Source organism: Schistocerca gregaria, chromosome 2 (assembly GCF_023897955.1).
Source record: "Schistocerca gregaria isolate iqSchGreg1 chromosome 2, iqSchGreg1.2, whole genome shotgun sequence".
Classification (NCBI taxonomy): domain Eukaryota; kingdom Metazoa; phylum Arthropoda; class Insecta; order Orthoptera; family Acrididae; genus Schistocerca; species Schistocerca gregaria.
In genome coordinates this window covers 741,389,550-741,407,613 of record NC_064921.1, presented here as the reverse complement: position 1 = coordinate 741,407,613, position 18,064 = coordinate 741,389,550, and the positions used below count along the sequence as shown (strand labels likewise).

At 43.9% G+C, this 18,064-nt stretch overlaps 1 protein-coding gene across 2 annotated transcripts in view; it reads left to right on the top strand.

Annotated features, from left to right (window-relative positions):
• Positions 1 to 18,064, top strand: part of LOC126334918 (acyl-CoA Delta-9 desaturase-like) — a 630,264-nt gene that overhangs the window by 588,664 nt on the left and 23,536 nt on the right. For both annotated transcript variants that reach the window (XM_049997636.1, XM_049997638.1), the window contains exons 4-6: positions 1,277 to 1,482; positions 13,718 to 13,903; positions 16,961 to 17,287. In XM_049997636.1, the coding sequence (XP_049853593.1) occupies positions 1,277 to 1,482; positions 13,718 to 13,903; positions 16,961 to 17,279 (711 nt within the window). In that variant the 3' untranslated portion in view covers positions 17,280 to 17,287. The remainder of the gene's footprint in view (positions 1 to 1,276; positions 1,483 to 13,717; positions 13,904 to 16,960; positions 17,288 to 18,064) is intronic.

Here is an 18,064-nt window from a genome sequence, read left to right as displayed (position 1 = left end):
ATGCGCTTCATTATCATCAACACTTTCAAAGAAGCCTTACAACGAGATACACGCCCAAGCTGAGAAACGCCAGACCATGTAAGCCTTATCAGTGCCCGTATTAGACACCGTCGCACATTCTTTGTAGACTGTTGTTATATAGAAAAATCAGTTGCAGGAATCCAACGATTAGGAAGAGATACAAGCAGTATACCTAACGTGACCGTTTATTTTTTTCTCTGTTGGTCCAGTATGGTCAGGGGACATCGGCAGATTAAGTAATTGTCAATGTCAATGAAATTCACGTGCAGCCGTGTAAAAATGGTTCAAATGGCTCTGAGCACTATGGGACTTAACTTCTGAGGTCATCACTCCCGTAGAACTTAGAACTACTTAAACCTAACTAACCTAAGGACATCACACACATCCATGCCCGAGGCACGATTCGAACCTGCGACCGTAGCGGTCGCGTGGTTCCAGACTGTAGCTCCTAGAACCGCTTGGCTACACCGGCCGGCACAGCCGCGTAACTTAAGATGTTATTTTATTTTATTTTTTTGAAGGCTACCAGTGTCAGCATGTCGTTATGCCGTCTTCAGGCTCCTGCATAATAAAAGAGTATAGATGTAGTGCATATCAGACGTATGAAGCAAGCTTACATAAGGTGACTGTTAATTATAACAGCGCCTAAAGCATAAAACTGGAAGTAGTGGCGTTAAACCAAAGCTCTTTGTGTATCCAGCACAACAGACTAAAACATATGTACATGTTCGTAAGTGATAAAACTGTTTAACACCTCTGTCATGCGTCCCGCGTTGATTTCTTCTATTATTTAACGCGTTGTTGCTTGTCTGGTAGCACTGACAACTCGCTGCAAACGCCGCTGCTCTCAGTTGTTAAGTGAAGGCCAATGTGTTCCCCGTGGTCAGAGGTAATGCACGAAAGTTGGCACTCTCGGAACACTCTTCACACTGTGGATCTCGGAATACTAAACTGCCTAACGATTTCCGAAACTGAGTATCTCAAGTGTCTAGCTCCAATTACCAGTCCGCTTTTAAATTCTTTTAATTCCCGTCGTGCTGCCATAATCACGTCGGAAACCTTTTCACATGAATCACCTCAGAACAAATGGCGGTGGTAACGGGTGCACAAGGAATAAAAGAACATTCCATTGATGGCAGCTCCGCCATTAATGCGGCCGATACCACCGCCAACTGTATCATCTGTGTTTGTGCATATCGCTCTCCCGTGACTTTTCTCCTCAGTGTATGATGCCTTCTTGATGACGGCTGTGCAGAGACACGTGTACCAGTGGGCGCTGGACCACCGGGTGCACCACAAGTTCAGCGAGACGGACGCGGACCCCCACGACGCGCGCCGCGGCTTCCTGTTCTCGCACGTGGGCTGGCTCGTGCTGACTCCGCACCCCGCCGTCACCGAGAACCGCGCCAAGGTCGACATGTCCGACCTGGAGGCCGACCCCATCGTCATGTGGCAGAAGCGGTGAGTCACCATACAGTAGAGTTGTGGCGATTCGTGAATGAGTCGTTCATTTGAACGACTCTAAATAAAGAATCGTGAGAATCGAACCGTGATACGGACGAACCGTCGTTCAAAAGAATCGTAAGAACAATTGCGTGTTTCCGAGTCGTGACGATTCCAAGTTGCAACGATTCATCGATTCTTAGTACGCTATGCTTCGAAGACAACTTCCGAATCGTGCCGAGTCGTGCCGAATGATTACGACCGCCAGATGGAAGTCAAGTGGAGGATGCGTGTGGACAAAGGAAGCTCGGAACGAACAAACGAAGTTCGTGGGCCGTAATATTACTCGTAAAAACCAAGCTGACACTTGGCGGTGGCTGACGGGAATGAGCGTAAAGGCATTTCCCATTTACTATCGCTACCATCAGCCACCGCACCGACGTCAGCTTAGTTTGCGCGAGTATTACACGAACTAGTGATGACAGAAACGATATACAGCGAGTACACAGCTCCCAATACACACGATTAAAATCAAGAAATCCAAGTATGATGAATAAATACGTACCTCTTATTTGTTGCAGATGTAATGCAAAACACACACACCTTCTTTACACACGATCAATAGCACTTGGATTATTTATTATATTATAGTAGTCACAGCAGCATGTTCTCAGACAAATTAAAAGCAAAATACCTACGCTTTGTATTTTGAAGAAATGAAAGTTAAGCAAAATTTGCTGTGTGGGAGGGCTGTCAGCTGCGTTATGAATTACAAGGGTGTTGTGGACTTGGAAAGACATCTTAGCACAGAAAAACATAGGATGATACGAGCCAAACCACATCTGCCTCACTGCTAGATTTTGTTACTATAAAACAGGCGTCTGTAGCTAGATACGTTCAAACCACACAAACAAACTGGCATACCACGTAATTTTGCACCGCCTTTCGCACAGATCGACTCCTCTTTCCTGGCATACTGAAATAAAACAATAGATGCAATCAAATCAAATGTGACCTTTCATCAATTAAGGCATTACACGTATATATCGAGAAACACACTTGTAACGTCATATGCATGTTTACTCATAAATAAACTATTTCTGGCATATCTTATCATGACACAGTTCGATTCTAACCCCATTAAAAATTTCAGACATGTCCTGCCATCTGTGAGTAAGATGTAGAAATTTTTGCATTCTGTAAGAATCGTGCCATCGCAGACTAGAATGAATCGTGAACGAATCGTAGGAATCGATTCGCAATGTGAGATTGAATCGTAGGAATCGAATCGGGAAAAAGAATCGTGTTGCCCAACTCTACCATACAGAACCAGATTTACGTGTAGCAAGGTACGCTGTCAGGGAGGCCAAATGGCACGGAATGAGGAAAGTGCCCTGTGCGCATGCGCACCGCGACTAGCCAAGTCATTGAGGCGAACGTCAGCCGTCTCATTGTTAGCCTGCTAACTGGGCGACTGTTGGTAGTTCAGGCCGCAGGCATTCGTTCCTGCTAAAGTGATTACAGTTTGTTCCCGATGTCCTGACCAAGTTTTCTGGGGGATTAAGGGAGCGGTGAAAGCAAGATCTGCTGAGCATAGCCCAACACACATACAACCACGGCGAGAGCCGCGGTGCTGAGGGAACATGCTGCACTTCCCACATGTCGTTCTGTCAAGACGCAGTCAATACCTTCGCTGCGCAGTGCCGATGGTACTGTTATCGACGACTGTGCCGCTAAAGCGGAGTTATTGAACGCAGTTTTCCGAAATTCCTTCACCAGGGAAGACGAATGGAATATTCCAGAATTTGAAACACGAACATCTGCTAGCATGAGTTTCTTAGAAGTAGATACCTTAGGGGTTGCGAAGCAACTCAAATCGCTTGATACGGGCAAGTCTTCAGGTCCAGATTGTATACCGATTAGGTTCCTTTCAGATTACGCTGATACTGTAGCTCCCTACTTAGCACTCATATACAACCGCTCGCTCACCGATAGATCTGTACCTACAGATCGGAAAATTGCGCAGGTCGCACCAGTGTTCAAGAAGGTTAGTAGGAATAATCCATTTAACTACAGACCTATATCATTGACGTCGGTTTGCAGTAGGGTTTTGGAGCATATACTGTATTCAAACATTATGAATCAACTCGAAGAGAACGATCTATTGACACGTAATCAGCATGGCTTCAGAAAACATCGCTCTTGTGCAACGCAGCTAGCTCTTTATTCGCACGAAGTAATGGCCGCTATCGACAGGGGATCTCAAGTTGATTCCGTATTTCTAGATTTCCGGAAAGCTTTTGACACCGTTCCTCATAAGCGACTTCTAATCAAGCTGCGGAGCTATGGGGTATCGTCTCAGTCGTGCGACTGGATTCGTGATTTCCTGTCAGGAAGGTCGCAGTTCGTAGTAATAGACGGCAAATCATCGAGTAAAACTGAAGTGTTATCAGGTGTTCCCCAGCGAAGCGTCCTGGGACCTCTACTGTTCCTGATCTATATAAATGACCTGGGTGACAATCTGAGCAGTTCTCTTAGACTGTTCGCAGATGATGCCGTAATTTACCGTCTAGTAAGGTCATCCGAAGACCAGTATCAGTTGCAAAGCGATTTAGAAAAGATTGCTGTATGGTGTGTCAGGTGGCAGTTGACGCTAAATAACGAAAAGTGTGAGATGATCCACATGAGTTCCAAAAGAAATCCGTTGGAATTCGATTACTCGATAAATAGTACAATTCTCAAGGCTGTCAATTCAACTAAGTACCTGGGTGTTAAAATTACGAACAACTCCAGTTGGAAGGACCACATAGATAATATTGTCGGGAAAGCGAGCCAAAGGTTGCGTTTCATTGGCAGGACACTTAGAAGATGCAACAAGTCCACTAAAGAGACAGCTTACACTACACTCGTTCGTCCTCTGTTAGAATATTGCTGCGCGGTGTGGGATCCTTACCAGGTGGGATTGACGGAGGACATCGAAAGGGTGCAAAAAAGGGCAGCTCGTTTTGTATTATCACGTTATAGGGGAGAGAGAGTGTGGCAGATATGATACACGAGTTGGGATGGAAGTCATTACAGCATAGACGTTTTTCGTCGCGGCGAGACCTTTTTACGAAATTTCAGTCACCAACTTTCTCTTCCGAATGCGAAAATATTTTGTTGAGCCCAACCTACATAGGTAGGAATGATCATCAAAATAAAATAAGAGAAATCAGAGCTCGAACAGAAAGGTTTAGGTGTTCGATTTTCCCGCTCGCTGTTCGGGAGTGGAATAGTAGAGAGACAGTATGATTGTGGTTCGATGAACCCTCTGCCAAGCACTTAAATGTGAATTGCAGAGTAGTCATGTAGATGTAGATGTAGATCACAAACGTGTTCACTGGTGAGTCACGGCACCCAAATCAGTTCGCAACACTGATAGTGCAGTCTCAGATCCCGGGCGAATAACACTCGTGGCCCGAAGCCAAGTGACTTCTACCGGCTTCAGCCGGTCGAGAACTTGGCAGTCCTTGTTCAGGACGCTGTGAAGAAACAGCAGGAGCTGCTGCGACTTTTCATGGTGTGCGAATATCGCCTGATATATGGTGTCAAATGTAGAAGGCACGGAGAGCACTGGGACCTCGTTCGGCACTTGGGTTTCGGTGCATTTGATCCCCCCCCCCCCTCTCTCTCTCTATCACACACACACACACACACACACACACACACACACACACACACGAACACACGGGATTAGCCGAGCAGTCTAAGGCCCGTTGCACGCTTACGCGGATCGGCCGCGCTCCGGGTTCCGCGCGCGGTTGTCGGACCCGCGTCATGGTTCACACGGTTGGGCGGATGCGCTCGGTTCTCGGTTGAGTGCAGTCGAGTGAACGCGGTCTTCCCTGCACTGTGCTGGTGCAACACATCGTTCTGTTTGATCGGATCTATGGAGATGAGCTCGCTGCAAGTAAAAGTCATTTCAGCCTATAAGATAAACAAAAACAGAAATTCCACGCGCGAGAGACGGTTTTGCGTGCATCCTATGGTGTAACGAAGACGACGAAAGGAGCGCTCGTCACATTGTATTCCGAATTGCGCAAAGACGAAGACAAATTTAATACATATTTTCGTATGTCTATTCGTTTGCTTTGACGAGCTTGTCGGCAAAATACAAGACAACCTGACACTTGAAAGTCTCAGAAGAATACCTATTACTCCGACAGAACGAGCAGCAGTAACCTTAAGGTAAGAATATCAATATGTACACGGATGACGATTACTTTAACAATATATTCAATCATTCAAAGCTTTGCTACAGCTATGTATTAAATTCGTTTGGCAATAGACAATTTTACATTTGTATTGTATTACTACTGGACTCCAGTAATTTTTAAAACATCTCTCAAGATGATGATGACGTTGATTGGACTGGAGAGGGATGGGGAGTCGCAACTTGTGACTGTACGGACGGATCCTCGCGGTACTGCATTGATCGTTTAGGATGCTGTTGGGATATTGAAGGTGGGGCGTAGGTAAAAGAGGTCTGTGGATACTGGAAAGAGCTGATGGGAGCTGACGGGGTGTATGTTTGAGTTAGCCTGATTTGTGTGCTTAATCGACATAAGCAGTTGAAGTACCTGAGTACGAAATAATAGCTTCTGATCAACATTTAATGTCTTCACAGAGGGCAACAGCGAAACAAAGAATGCTCGGTCGTCGTCTTCTTCTTTTCCCTTACCATCTTTTAATAATGTAAGTAAATTATCTTCAAATGTTGTGTTCTTGATAGGCCTCTTCCTCTTGAAGGATTGTTTTTCGGTGTTGACATTCAGTCGGACATCATCGGTTTGTTCTTCAGAGGGTTCGTCTGGACTGTTTTCTGCGAGTGCATTGTTGTTATACAGATTATCTTGTACGACCGATACTGAGTCAAAGTTACTCTCTGTTGGTGCAACTCGGAGAGGTGAAGAAAGAGTAACTGCCTATGGTAGATGTATTTTGGTCTCTTAGTTGCTGCTGATCCGGACCTCGTTTGCTTTATTCTAGTGAGGCTTTTAAAATAGGCATCCCGTGCAGTTTTCCATCTCGTTTGGACCTTGTCAACTGAAATAACAAGATCGATAAGTCTTTTATTACTGAGCACGCGTACATATATTATTTTAACAAGGAATACATCTAAGCTTTTATGTCAGCGTAGCCGACGTAATACCTAGAATTAATTCTACTTTCCTCTGTGAATGTACATAAGTATCAAATATATGCTTTACACATTACAGGTATCTTGGAAGCGGAAATACATTTACAGATCTGCATTACTCTTATTTAATGGGTGCATCAACAATTCGACAGATTACAAGGCAGGTGAGCGCCATTAAGACAATAATGGATGCCTGAGACCTCAACAGACAAATGTCACTAATTTTCCTCATTGCATCGGAGCCCTGGATGGAAAACATATTCGTCTAGTAAAACCTATCAAAAGTGGATCACTTTTCTTCAATTACAAGAATTATTTCTCCATTATTCTTATGGCCATCTGTGACACTAACTATTGTTTCACGTTCATTGATGTAGGAGGATACGGAAGGAACTGTGATTCAAATATTTTTAAAAACAGCGTCTTTTGGAGGAAAATGGAAAAAAGAAAATTAGCGTTACCCCCACCAAAGCCAATGCCAGGTACACACGACTCTCCAGTGCCATATGTTCTTGTGGCAGACGAAGGCTTCGCATTAACACAACATGTGTTAAGGCCGTATGTCAACATGTGTTAAGGCCGTATGCGCGAAAAAAAAAAAGATTTTCAATTACCGACTTACCCGAGCCCGAAGGTTTATTGAATGTACTTTCGGAATATTAAGCCACAAGTGGAGAGTTTTTCACCGGCCCCTGAATATCAATCTTGATCTAGTAGTATCTATTGTCAAAACGTGCTGCATTTTGGATAATTTTGTTCGAGTAAGAGACGGATACAACTTTGAAGATACCTTGTATGTTATTGGCTTCGAAGATGTGGCAGAAACTTCACCTTTCAGTAAATCGGGTAATACTGTACGAGATAAATTTGCGGAATATTTTGTCGGTAGAGGAGCTGTGCCCTGGCAGGAATCAAAAAGTCACTGAACACAGGCCACTTATCTCAATGACAGACATTTGCGCTTGTGTACAGTTTTTCTACATAATCAATGTTTGTATTGTGCATAAACTGAACTTGTGAATACCTATGATTCTATAATTGTAAATCATTGTATTTTGTATAGAACTACAAAAAAACACAAGGAAAATATGCGTCTACTTACCACACTTTTCCTGATCTGCCCCGGGTTCCGATTCCCGGCGGGGTCAGGGATTTTCTCTGCCTCGTGATGGCTGGGTGTTGTGTGTTGTCCTTAGGTTAGTTAGGTTTAAGTAGATCGAAGTTCTAGGGGACTGATGACCATAGATGTCAAGTCCCATAGTGCTCAGAGCCATCCTGATCTGCCTCGTTCAGACCTTCAAAGCCGAGTATTATATTTGCACAGACGTCTAGCCACGCCTTCAATCGCAGTTCACGGTTCTTGTAGTCCTCATGCGATGGATCCCATATGTGAGGCCTTCGTTCAACTTCGGCAATTAACGTGTTTGTATCGATTTCAGAAGACATTCTGGAAACTTCTTAAATCACACCCGTATTTACCACACTAGTTGAATGCTACGGCTGAAATGAGTTACTCTGCGTCTACTGATCGCGCGGTGCCCGCAGGGCTGTGCACGCACCAACTTGTTTCTGAGTATTCAACTGTCGCGGACGGTCGGCGGCGCGCAAGGGCTGCGCGGACGGCTCCGTCCTCGTAACCGTGTGGTGCCCCGTTGTGATTCGTGGCTACCAACCGGGCGCCGAACGCGGAGCGCCGACCATCCGCGTAAGTGTGCAACTGGCCTACGGAGCTGCAGCCATGGACTGTGCGGCTGGTCCCGGCGGAGGTTCGAGTCCTCCCTCTGGCATGGGTGTGTGTGTCTGTCCATTGTTGTTGTTGTTGTTGTTGTTGTTGTTGTCTTCAGTCCTGAGACTGGTTTGATGCAGCTCTCCCTGCTACTCTATCCTGTGCAAGCTTCTTCATCTCCCAGTACCTACTGCAACCTACATCCTTCTGAATCTGCTTAGTGTATTCATCTCTTGGTCTCCCTCTGCGATTTTTACCCTCCACGCTGCCCTCCAATACTAAATTGCTGATCCCTTGATGCCTCAAAACATGTCCTACTAACCGATCCCTTCTTCTAGTCAAGTTGTGCCACAAACTTCTCTTCTCCCCAATCCTATTCAATACCTCCTCATCAGTTACGTGATCTATCCACCTTATCTTCAGCATTCTTCTGTAGCACCACATTTCGAAAGCTTCTATTCTCTTCTTGTCCAAACTAGTTATCGTCCATGTTTCACTTCCATACATGGCTACACTCCAAACAAATACTTTCAGAAACGACTTCCTGATACATAAATCTATAGTCGATGTTTACAAATTTCTCTTCTTCAGAAACGCTTTCCTTGCCATTGCCACTCTACATTTTATATCCTCTCTACTTCGACCATCATCAGTTATTTTACTTCCTGAACAGCAAAACTCCTTTACTACTTTAAGTGTCTCATTTCCTAGTCTAATTCCCTCAGAATCACCCGATTTAATGTGACTACATTCCATTATCCGCGTTTTGCTTTTGTTGATGTTCATCTTATATCCTCCTTTCAAGACACTGTCTATTCCGTTCAACTGCTCTTCCAAGTCCTTTGCCGTCTCTGACAGAATTACAATGTCATCGGCGAACCTCAAAGTTTTTATTTCCTCTCCATGGATTTTAATACCTACTCCGAATTTTTCTTTTGTTTCCTTTACTGCTTGCTCAATATACAGATTGAATAACATCGGGGAGAGGTTACAACCCTGTCTCACTCCTTTCCCAACCACTGCTTCCCTTTCATGTCCCTCGACTCTAATAACTGCCATCTGGTTTCTGTACAAATTGTAAATAACCTTTCGCTCCCTGTATTTTACCCCTGCCACCTTCAGAATTTGAAATAGAGTATTCCAGTTAACATTGTCAAAAGCTTTCTCTAAGTCTACAAATGCTAGAAATGTAGGTTTGCCTTGCCTTAATGTATCTTCTAAGATAAGTCGTAAGGTCAGTATTGCCTCACGTGTTCAAGTATTTCTACAGAATCCAAACTGATCTTACGCGAGGTTGGCTTCTACTAGTTTTTCCATTCGTCTGTAAAGAATTCGCGTTACTGTTTTGCAGCTGTGGCTTATTAAACTGATAGTTCGGTAATTTTCACATCTGTCAGCACCTGCTTTCTTTGGGATTGGAATTATTATATTCTTCTTGAAGTCTGAAGGTATTTCGCCTGTCTCATACATCTTGCTCACCAGCTGGTAGAGTTTTGTCATGACTGGCTCTCCCAAGCCCGTCAGTAGTTCTAATGGAATGTTGTCTACTCCGGGGGCCTTGTTTCGACTCAGGTCTTCCAGTGCTTTATCAAACTCTTCACGCAGAATCTTATCTCCCATTTCGTCCTCATCTACATCCTCTTCCATTTCTATAATATTGTCCTCAAGTACATCGCCCTTGTATAAACCTTCTATATACTCCTTCCACCTTTCTGCCTTCCCTTCTTTGCTTAGAACTGGGTCGCCATCTGAGCTTTTGATATTCATACACGCGGTTCTCTTCTCTCCAAAGGTCTCTCTAATTTTTCTGTTGGCAGTATCTATCTTACCCCTAGTGAGATAAGCTTCTACATCCTTACATTTGTCCTCTAGCCATCCCTGCTTAGCCATTTTGCACTTCCTGTCGATCTCATTTTTGATACGTTTGTATTCATTTATGCCTGCTTCATTTACTGCATTTTTATATTTTCTCCTTTCATCAATTAAATTCAATATTTCTTCTGTTACCCAAGGATTTCTAGCAACCCTCGTCTTTTTACCTACTTTATCCTCCGCTGCCTTCACTACTTCATCCCTCAGAGCTACCCATTCTTCTTCTACTGTGTTTCTTTCCCCCATTCCTGTCAATTGTTCCCTTATGTTCTCCTTGAAACTCTGTACAATCTCTGGTTCTTTCAGCTTATCCAGATCCCATGTCCTTAAATCCCAACCTTTTTGCAGTTTCTTCAGTTTTAACCTACAGGTCATAACCAATAGATTGTGGTCAGAGTCCACATCTGCCCCTGGAAATGTCCTACAATTTAAAACCTGATTCCTAAATCTCTGTCTTACCATTATATAATCTATCTGATACCTTTTAGTATCTGTCCATAGGACACACAAAAGAAACTGCTTGTAAATTGAAAACACGAAAGACAAGCCAGTATTTGGTTCATTGTTAATTACAGCTGGAAGACGATTGTTAATGCTGTTGACCGCATCTGGTGTACAGTTGTGCTCCGCATGTATTCGTGTACAAGTTAATATTGATTATGTTCAATAATAAGGATTAATGTTTTATATATAATTTCACGTTAATATATTGAAAAATGGAGTAAGCAACATTTTGCACATTTTTCAGGAGAGGAAATTTGAACATTCAAGGTTACAAGGAGATATTTAAAACACGCCAGTCGAATGTAACCAATGCAATAAGGATGCTACATTTAATTACTGTAAAGGAAGCACATTAGAATAAATATATAAGAAATTGTATGAGAAAAAATGAAAAACGCTAAATAAAGTACCTCTTGGCTACCAAAAAGATCTTGGCAAATTGTTCAAATGGCTCCGAGTATTATGGGACTTAACATCGGAGGTCATCAGTCCCCTAGACTTAGAAGTACTTAAACCTACCTAACCTAAGGACAGCACACGCATCCATGTCCGAGGCAGGATTCGAACCTGCGACCGTAGCAGTTATGCGGTCCTGCACTGAAGCACCTAGAACCGCTCCAGAGGAGCTCTAGAGGAGCGAAAACAAAACGTCTCAGCCCTTCTATGCTTTATCAATGGGCTAAGAATATATTTTTGAGGTACGTTACTTTTACGCCTGATAGGTAAACGGATTCCGCTAAGGTATCTTATTAATAAGACCACGGATATCGTATTTTTTAGTTAATAACCCAAAATTACGTATGTATGTGAGTAAATTCAGGATATGGAATGAGTTAGGAAGTGAAGGTAGAAGATATTCACAAACTATTCTTAACATTCATGCGAATGACGTTAGATTGACACTGAAAACTAAAAATCTGAAATTAGAAAAATAAAAAGAATGTGAAAGTCGTATTAAACATAAATAAAAGCAAATAGCGATAAAACACCATTGATTAATATTCCTCACAATGGGTATACGAACATAAGCTTTAAAAACCCCTTATTCAACTGCATTGTCATCTGTAACACCTCATTTATAAAACTTCATCTCTGATCATGTCAGCAGATTTCTTGCGTTATCCTCTTGCGTTTCCTAACTGCAATAATTACAACTTCACCAAACGTGTTTTAGGCGCTACTTTTTTAGTATAATCTATAATGCAATTCAGGCCTCAAAATTACAGTCAGACTTGCTTGTAGAACTGACTCTTTAACAGCCTAGATAAGACTTTCTTCGTATCCCCAGTCTGAGACATTATTATGCGGACATGCCGAATTCGTAACTCTACGGAATGTAGCACTGTTTTGCACCCTGTAGAACTGAAGAACGTTTTAACTTCTGGGGAGGACAGATTTTCGATAAAATTTTACAATTATTTTTTGTATTTTCTAACACGAAAAATGGCATTTTGTCTTCCCGGCAGTTGCATTTGGCTGCACTACTGAAACAATACACTGCCTGACAAAAACAACACTGAGGCACTCTGGCGGCTGTCCTACCTGTCGCAGAAAATTGCAAAAACATTTATGCCAATGGTGTTTACGCGTACGAAGTTACACTGACGATGTTTCAGTTTTTTATCATGTGGTATACGTGAGTAGATGTACAGAACAACATTGTCATTTTTTCAGAGTCTACTACAATTTCTCTGCCGTATGAAGTTGGATGTAGCCCGAGCAACAATCATGGATCTTGTTTCTCGACATACAGAAGCAACACTACTTTTGTATTGAGTTTTGCCACGTGAAAACGGGGTGCCGTTCCGGATTTGGGGATGGATGTCGGCCGGTTGTATTACTGTTATGTCCATGTACCGCTATTCAGGGAGACGTATGCCACTATAATCACCTCTCGTGTATTTGATAAACGTCTGCCCCGTAATTGAAGACATGGCTACTTAGAGAAACCTTGCCTACATTTGGCACAATGAAAAACCCTACCCGTGCTACCCACGCCTGCCAACAGATCCCGCATGTGGTATACCTAGTGTCCCAGGAGGAATGGTAGATATTCAGGGATATGACAGGAACGAAGCAATGAAGTCTAGTAAACATGACTCTAAAACACATATCTCAAGAGCTATGAGCACTTCTTCATCTTCGATATTGTGAAACAAACGGCGTCTGCGTATTTCGAGAAGTGGCAGTACGGCCCAAAGCAAGAAAAAAAGTCCGTAAACGTGGTCTCTAAAGTGCTTACCTTAAGAGCTATGAGTACTTGTTCATCTTCGCTACTTTGAAACACACCTCTTCTACTGAACAGGTGCTTGCAGCTCTTAAGGTATGCGTTTTGGAGCTCATGTTCACTAGGGAATTTTTTCTCGTTTTGGTCCATACAACCTCCTCCCGAAATAGGGAAAGCAAATGCTTAAGGTAGCAGAAGTCTTTTTCACACTGTCGAATATGAAGAAGTGCTCATAACTGTTAATGCATGCCTTTTAGAGCCCATGTTTAGCAGCCGTTTTTGATTTGAGTGATCGTTACTGTCATATTTCTAAATTCCTCATGGGACACCTTGTATAGTGCAACACTCACTGTTCGTATTATACTATCTACATCTGCATAAAACTGTTTTTATTTCAGATAAATTTAATTTGTAAGGAAAATCGACTGTGTGTGTACGAGAAATTATTGGCGATTTTTATTTTGAATACATTAAGCCGGTGCTTTGTGTCCCGTTTCATGTGGGTGAATTGTGAATGCTGGCTTCTACTGTTTATTTGATCAAGGTGATGATAGGTACTCATCATACGTAGCGTCAGATTCGTCCAGTTTCTCGTAAGTAAAAATATTGTCTTAGATATGAAAAGTGGAGTGTATTACAATGAAAGAGTTATGTGTAATGACTTTAGTACTTCCCTCACTCCACAACAGTTCCGTTCGTGACTACAATCACATCCACATGTATACCTCAAACATATTTTCTACAGGCTGTACGTGCCGCTGTTCGCCCTGCTTGTAGTCGTGTTCCCGGTGTGGGTGCCTTGGTATTTCTGGGATGAGACGCTCTGGAGGTCATTCTTCGTGCTCTTCAACTTCCGCTTCGTCCTCACACTCAACATCGCCTTCCTCATCAACAGCGTGGCGCACATGTGGGGCAACAGGCCTTACGACAAGTGAGTATCCACTTCAAATTCTTTTCTCGCTTTCATACACTGTGCTTCTACTTTGCGCTATTGAAAATTAACTTTACGCATCACTTTCATGGGGAGTGTGTTTCAACTGTTACCATAGTAAATTTCAATTGCAAGATGTCTCCTAGACTTCCAAGACATTTTGGTCATCTGTTGGCTATTAGTAGCAAAAGACTCAATGTCCAGAAATACAGTGGCAGCACAGGGGGGAAAAAAACTGGCTACACCAAAACGAAAGCCAGAACAATGAAACTCTTAGTGTATAAGGCCCGTCTCTGAGATTAAATAAAAGTCAGTGTGTTTTTCTGATTTTTGATGCATTGGAAAAATTGTCTTGATTTTATGCTGTTGCTCTCTGGCTCAATTCGTTCAGATAAACTGCTTAGATATATTCTCTTCTGTTTGTAAGATTCGCTTCGACTCTCTTCTGATGTTGATAAAATGTTCCCTTTTCTGCTCACTCTTCCTGTCCTCCAGTCACTTCTCCTTCATTTTCCTTCTCTTTTCGGTAGCCTTCTGGGATGTCTTGTTGAACAACTTTCTTTTCTTCTTTCTCTTCTTTCTTCCCAACGTATCCTGCGCAACACTTACTACTGCGGATTTAACTTCATTCCACTTTTCCTCGACGTCCCCTTTTACTTCCTGGTTTCCTAGGACCTCAGAGGTTTTTAGATTTCTGTAGCATATTGTTCTTTAATTGCACTTTCTAGCTGTTTCCGAACATTCAAAGCAGGTTCTAGTGTCTCCTTTTTCTCATGCGTTTAGGTGAACTTCATTTTAAATCTAGACACAACGAGGAAGTTGTCTGATACACAGTCGGCTTCTCTGTACGACCTGACGTCTGTGACTACGTCGGTAGCGCTGGTCTACCAAGATGTGATCTATCTGGTTGATAGTTCTTCCATCCTGTTAGCACGATGTCCCCTTATCTGAGGTTCTTTGAGCTAGCTAAGTTGATCATCCTCTGACCATTCTCTTTGATCTCGCCATGCAACCTGCACCTTCCTAAAGTTGGTTTACAGATTTCTTCTTTTCCTACTTTTCCTTTAAAATCTCCCTGAAGTATCTTGATGTTTCTGATTGGTGTACTCTCAATTGTTTGCTCTAGTTGATAATAGAACTTTTCCTTTTCTTCATCTGTTTTACACTACTGGCCATTAAAATTGCTACACCAAGAAGAAATGCAGATGGTTAACGGGTATTAATTGGACAGATATATTATACTAGAACTGACATGTTATTACATTATCACGCAATTTGGGTGCATATATCCTGAGAAATCAGTACCCAGAACAACCACCTCTGGCCGTAATAACGGCCTTGATACGCCTGGGCATTTACCTTGGATAGCGGGTACAGCTGCCTATGCAGGTTCAACACGATACCACAGTTCATCAAGAGTAGTGACTGGTGTATTGTGACGAGCCAGTTGCTCGGCCGCCATTGACCAGACGTTTCCAGTTGGTGAGAGCTCTGAAGAATGTGCTGGCCAGGGCAGCAGTCGAACATTTTCTGTGTCCAGAAAGTCTCGTACGCGACCTGCAACATGCAGTCGTGCATGTAGGGTTTCCCAAGGATCGAATGAAGGGTAGAGCCACGGGTCGTAACACATCTGAAATGTAACGTCCACTGTTCAAAGTGCCGTCAGTGCGAACAAGAGCTGACCGAGACGTGTAACCAATGGCACCCCATACCATCACGCCGGGTGATGCGCCAGTATGGCGATGACGAATACACGCTTCCAATGTGCGTACACTGCGATGACGCCAAACACGGATGCGACCATCAAGATGCTGTAAACAGAACCTGGATTCATCCGAAAAAATGACGTTTTGCCATTCGTGCACCCAGGTTCGTCGTCGAGTACACCATCGCAGGCGCTCCTGCCTGTGATGCAGCGTCAGGGTAACCGCAGGCATGGTCTCCGAGTTGGTAGTCCACGCTGCAGCAAACGTCGTCGACCTGTTCTTGCAGATGGTTGCTGTCTTGCAAACGTCCCTATCTGTTGACTCAGGGATCGAGACGTGGCTGCACGATCCGTTACAGCCATGCGGTTAAGATGCCTGTCATCTCGACTGTTAATGATACGAGACCGCTGGGATCCAGCACGGCGTTCCGTATTACCCTCCTGAACCCTCCTATTCCATATTCTGCTAACAGTCATTGGATCTCGACCAACGCGAGCAGCAATGTCGCGTTGCGATAAACCGTAATCGCCACGAGCTAGAAGCCGACCTTTATCAAAGTCGGAAAAGTGATGGTACACATTTCTCCTCATTACACGAGGTATCACAACAACGTTTCACCAGGCAACGGCGGTGAACTGCTGTTTGTGTATGAGAAATCGGTTGGAAACTTTCCTCATGTCAGCACGTTGTAGGTGTCGCCACCGTCGCCAACCTTGTGTATGCTCTGTCGGTTAAATTTCGTGTCTGTAGTACGTCATTTTCATAGTGTAGTAATTTCAGTGGCCAGTAGTGAATCTTCCGTCGGGCCGTGAACTGCGATAAGCATTTAGTCTGACATTTGTTTTCCAAGTACTATGTAGAATAATCTTTTGTTAGCAGCATTGAATTGTTTAACTGAATTTGCTACTTCGTCATGTATTATAAAACCAGAGCAAAATTCATGTTAATCTAAACATTCCCTATCCTGAAGTTTTTATTTTTGTATACTACACACGACTGCCATATGGACAAGGAGGGAAATGTGCGTTTTAATTGAGCCAACATAGGAATTTTGCCTCCGTCCATTTTCGTAAAGAAACAGTGTAGTTATCGATCCGCATACAGCCGATAGCTGCCGATGGAGAATGCTGCAGTCAGAAATCACGTAAGCGGCATGTCTCATGTGACGTGGGTCTTGTGTCTCATGCAGCCGGGTTTCCCGTCCGCGTCAACTTCAGCGGCCTTGTCCCGCGTGAGGACAGCTTCCGCGTTCTTTTGCCCGACGCGGCTACACGTAGCTTCCTCCCGAGTATCCACGCTACACGAGTGCTTGCCCGCTTAGCGCCTCTAACTACGGCGGCGATGTCTGCAGGCACATCAGCCCTGTGGAGAACGCCGTGGTGTCGGTGGCGGCGCTGGGCGAGGGCTGGCACAACTACCACCACGTGTTCCCCTGGGACTACAAGGCGGCCGAGCTGGGCGCCAGCCCACTCAACCCCACCACCGCCTTCATCGACTTCTTCGCGCGCCTCGGCTGGGCGTACGACCTGAAGACCGTGGCCCCCGACATGGTGCGGCGGCGCGTCCAGCGCTCCGGAGACGGCAGCCACGCGCTGTGGGGCTGGGGGGACCGGGACCTTCCCGCCGACGAGTGGCGCCGGATGCGCGCCGCGGACACCAAGCGCCAGTAGCGCCAGCGGTACGCCACCTCCCTGCTCCCTGTCCGTTTGTGCAGCGTACTAGGCTTAAGTATAGTGTTTACGAGGAAAAACAATCATGTCCACGTGACACGCCAAATTACAAATATTGAAGACGATGTATTCACTTATTGATACTGTGGACATTCTCTGGTACATCTTTGACATGAACGTATACAGAATGGTCCATTGATCGTGACCGGGCCAAATATCTCACGAAATAAGCGTCAAACGAAAAAACTACAAAGAACGAAACTTGTCTAGCTTGAAGGGGGAAACCAAATGGCGCTATGGTTGGCCCGCTAGATGGCGCTTTCATAGGTCAAACGTATATCAGCTGCGTTTTTTTAAATAGGAATCCCCATTTTATTACATATTCGTGTAGTACGTAAACAAATATGAATGTTTCAGTTGCACCACTTTTTCGCTTTGTGATAGATGGCGCTGTAATAGTCACAAACATATGGCTCACAATTTTAGACGAACAGTTGGTAACAGGTAGGTTTCTTAAATTAAAATACAGAACGTAGGTACGTTAAACATTTTATTTCGGTTGTTCCAATGTGATACATGTACCTTTGTGAACTTATCATTTCTGAGAACGCATGCTGTTACAGCGTGATTACCTGTAAATACCACATTAATGCAATAAATGCTCAAAATGATGTCCGTCAACCTCAATGCATTTAGCAATACGTGTAACGACATTCCTCTCAACAGCGAGTAGTTCGCCTTCCGTAATGTTCGCACATGCACTGACAATCCGCTGACGCATGTTG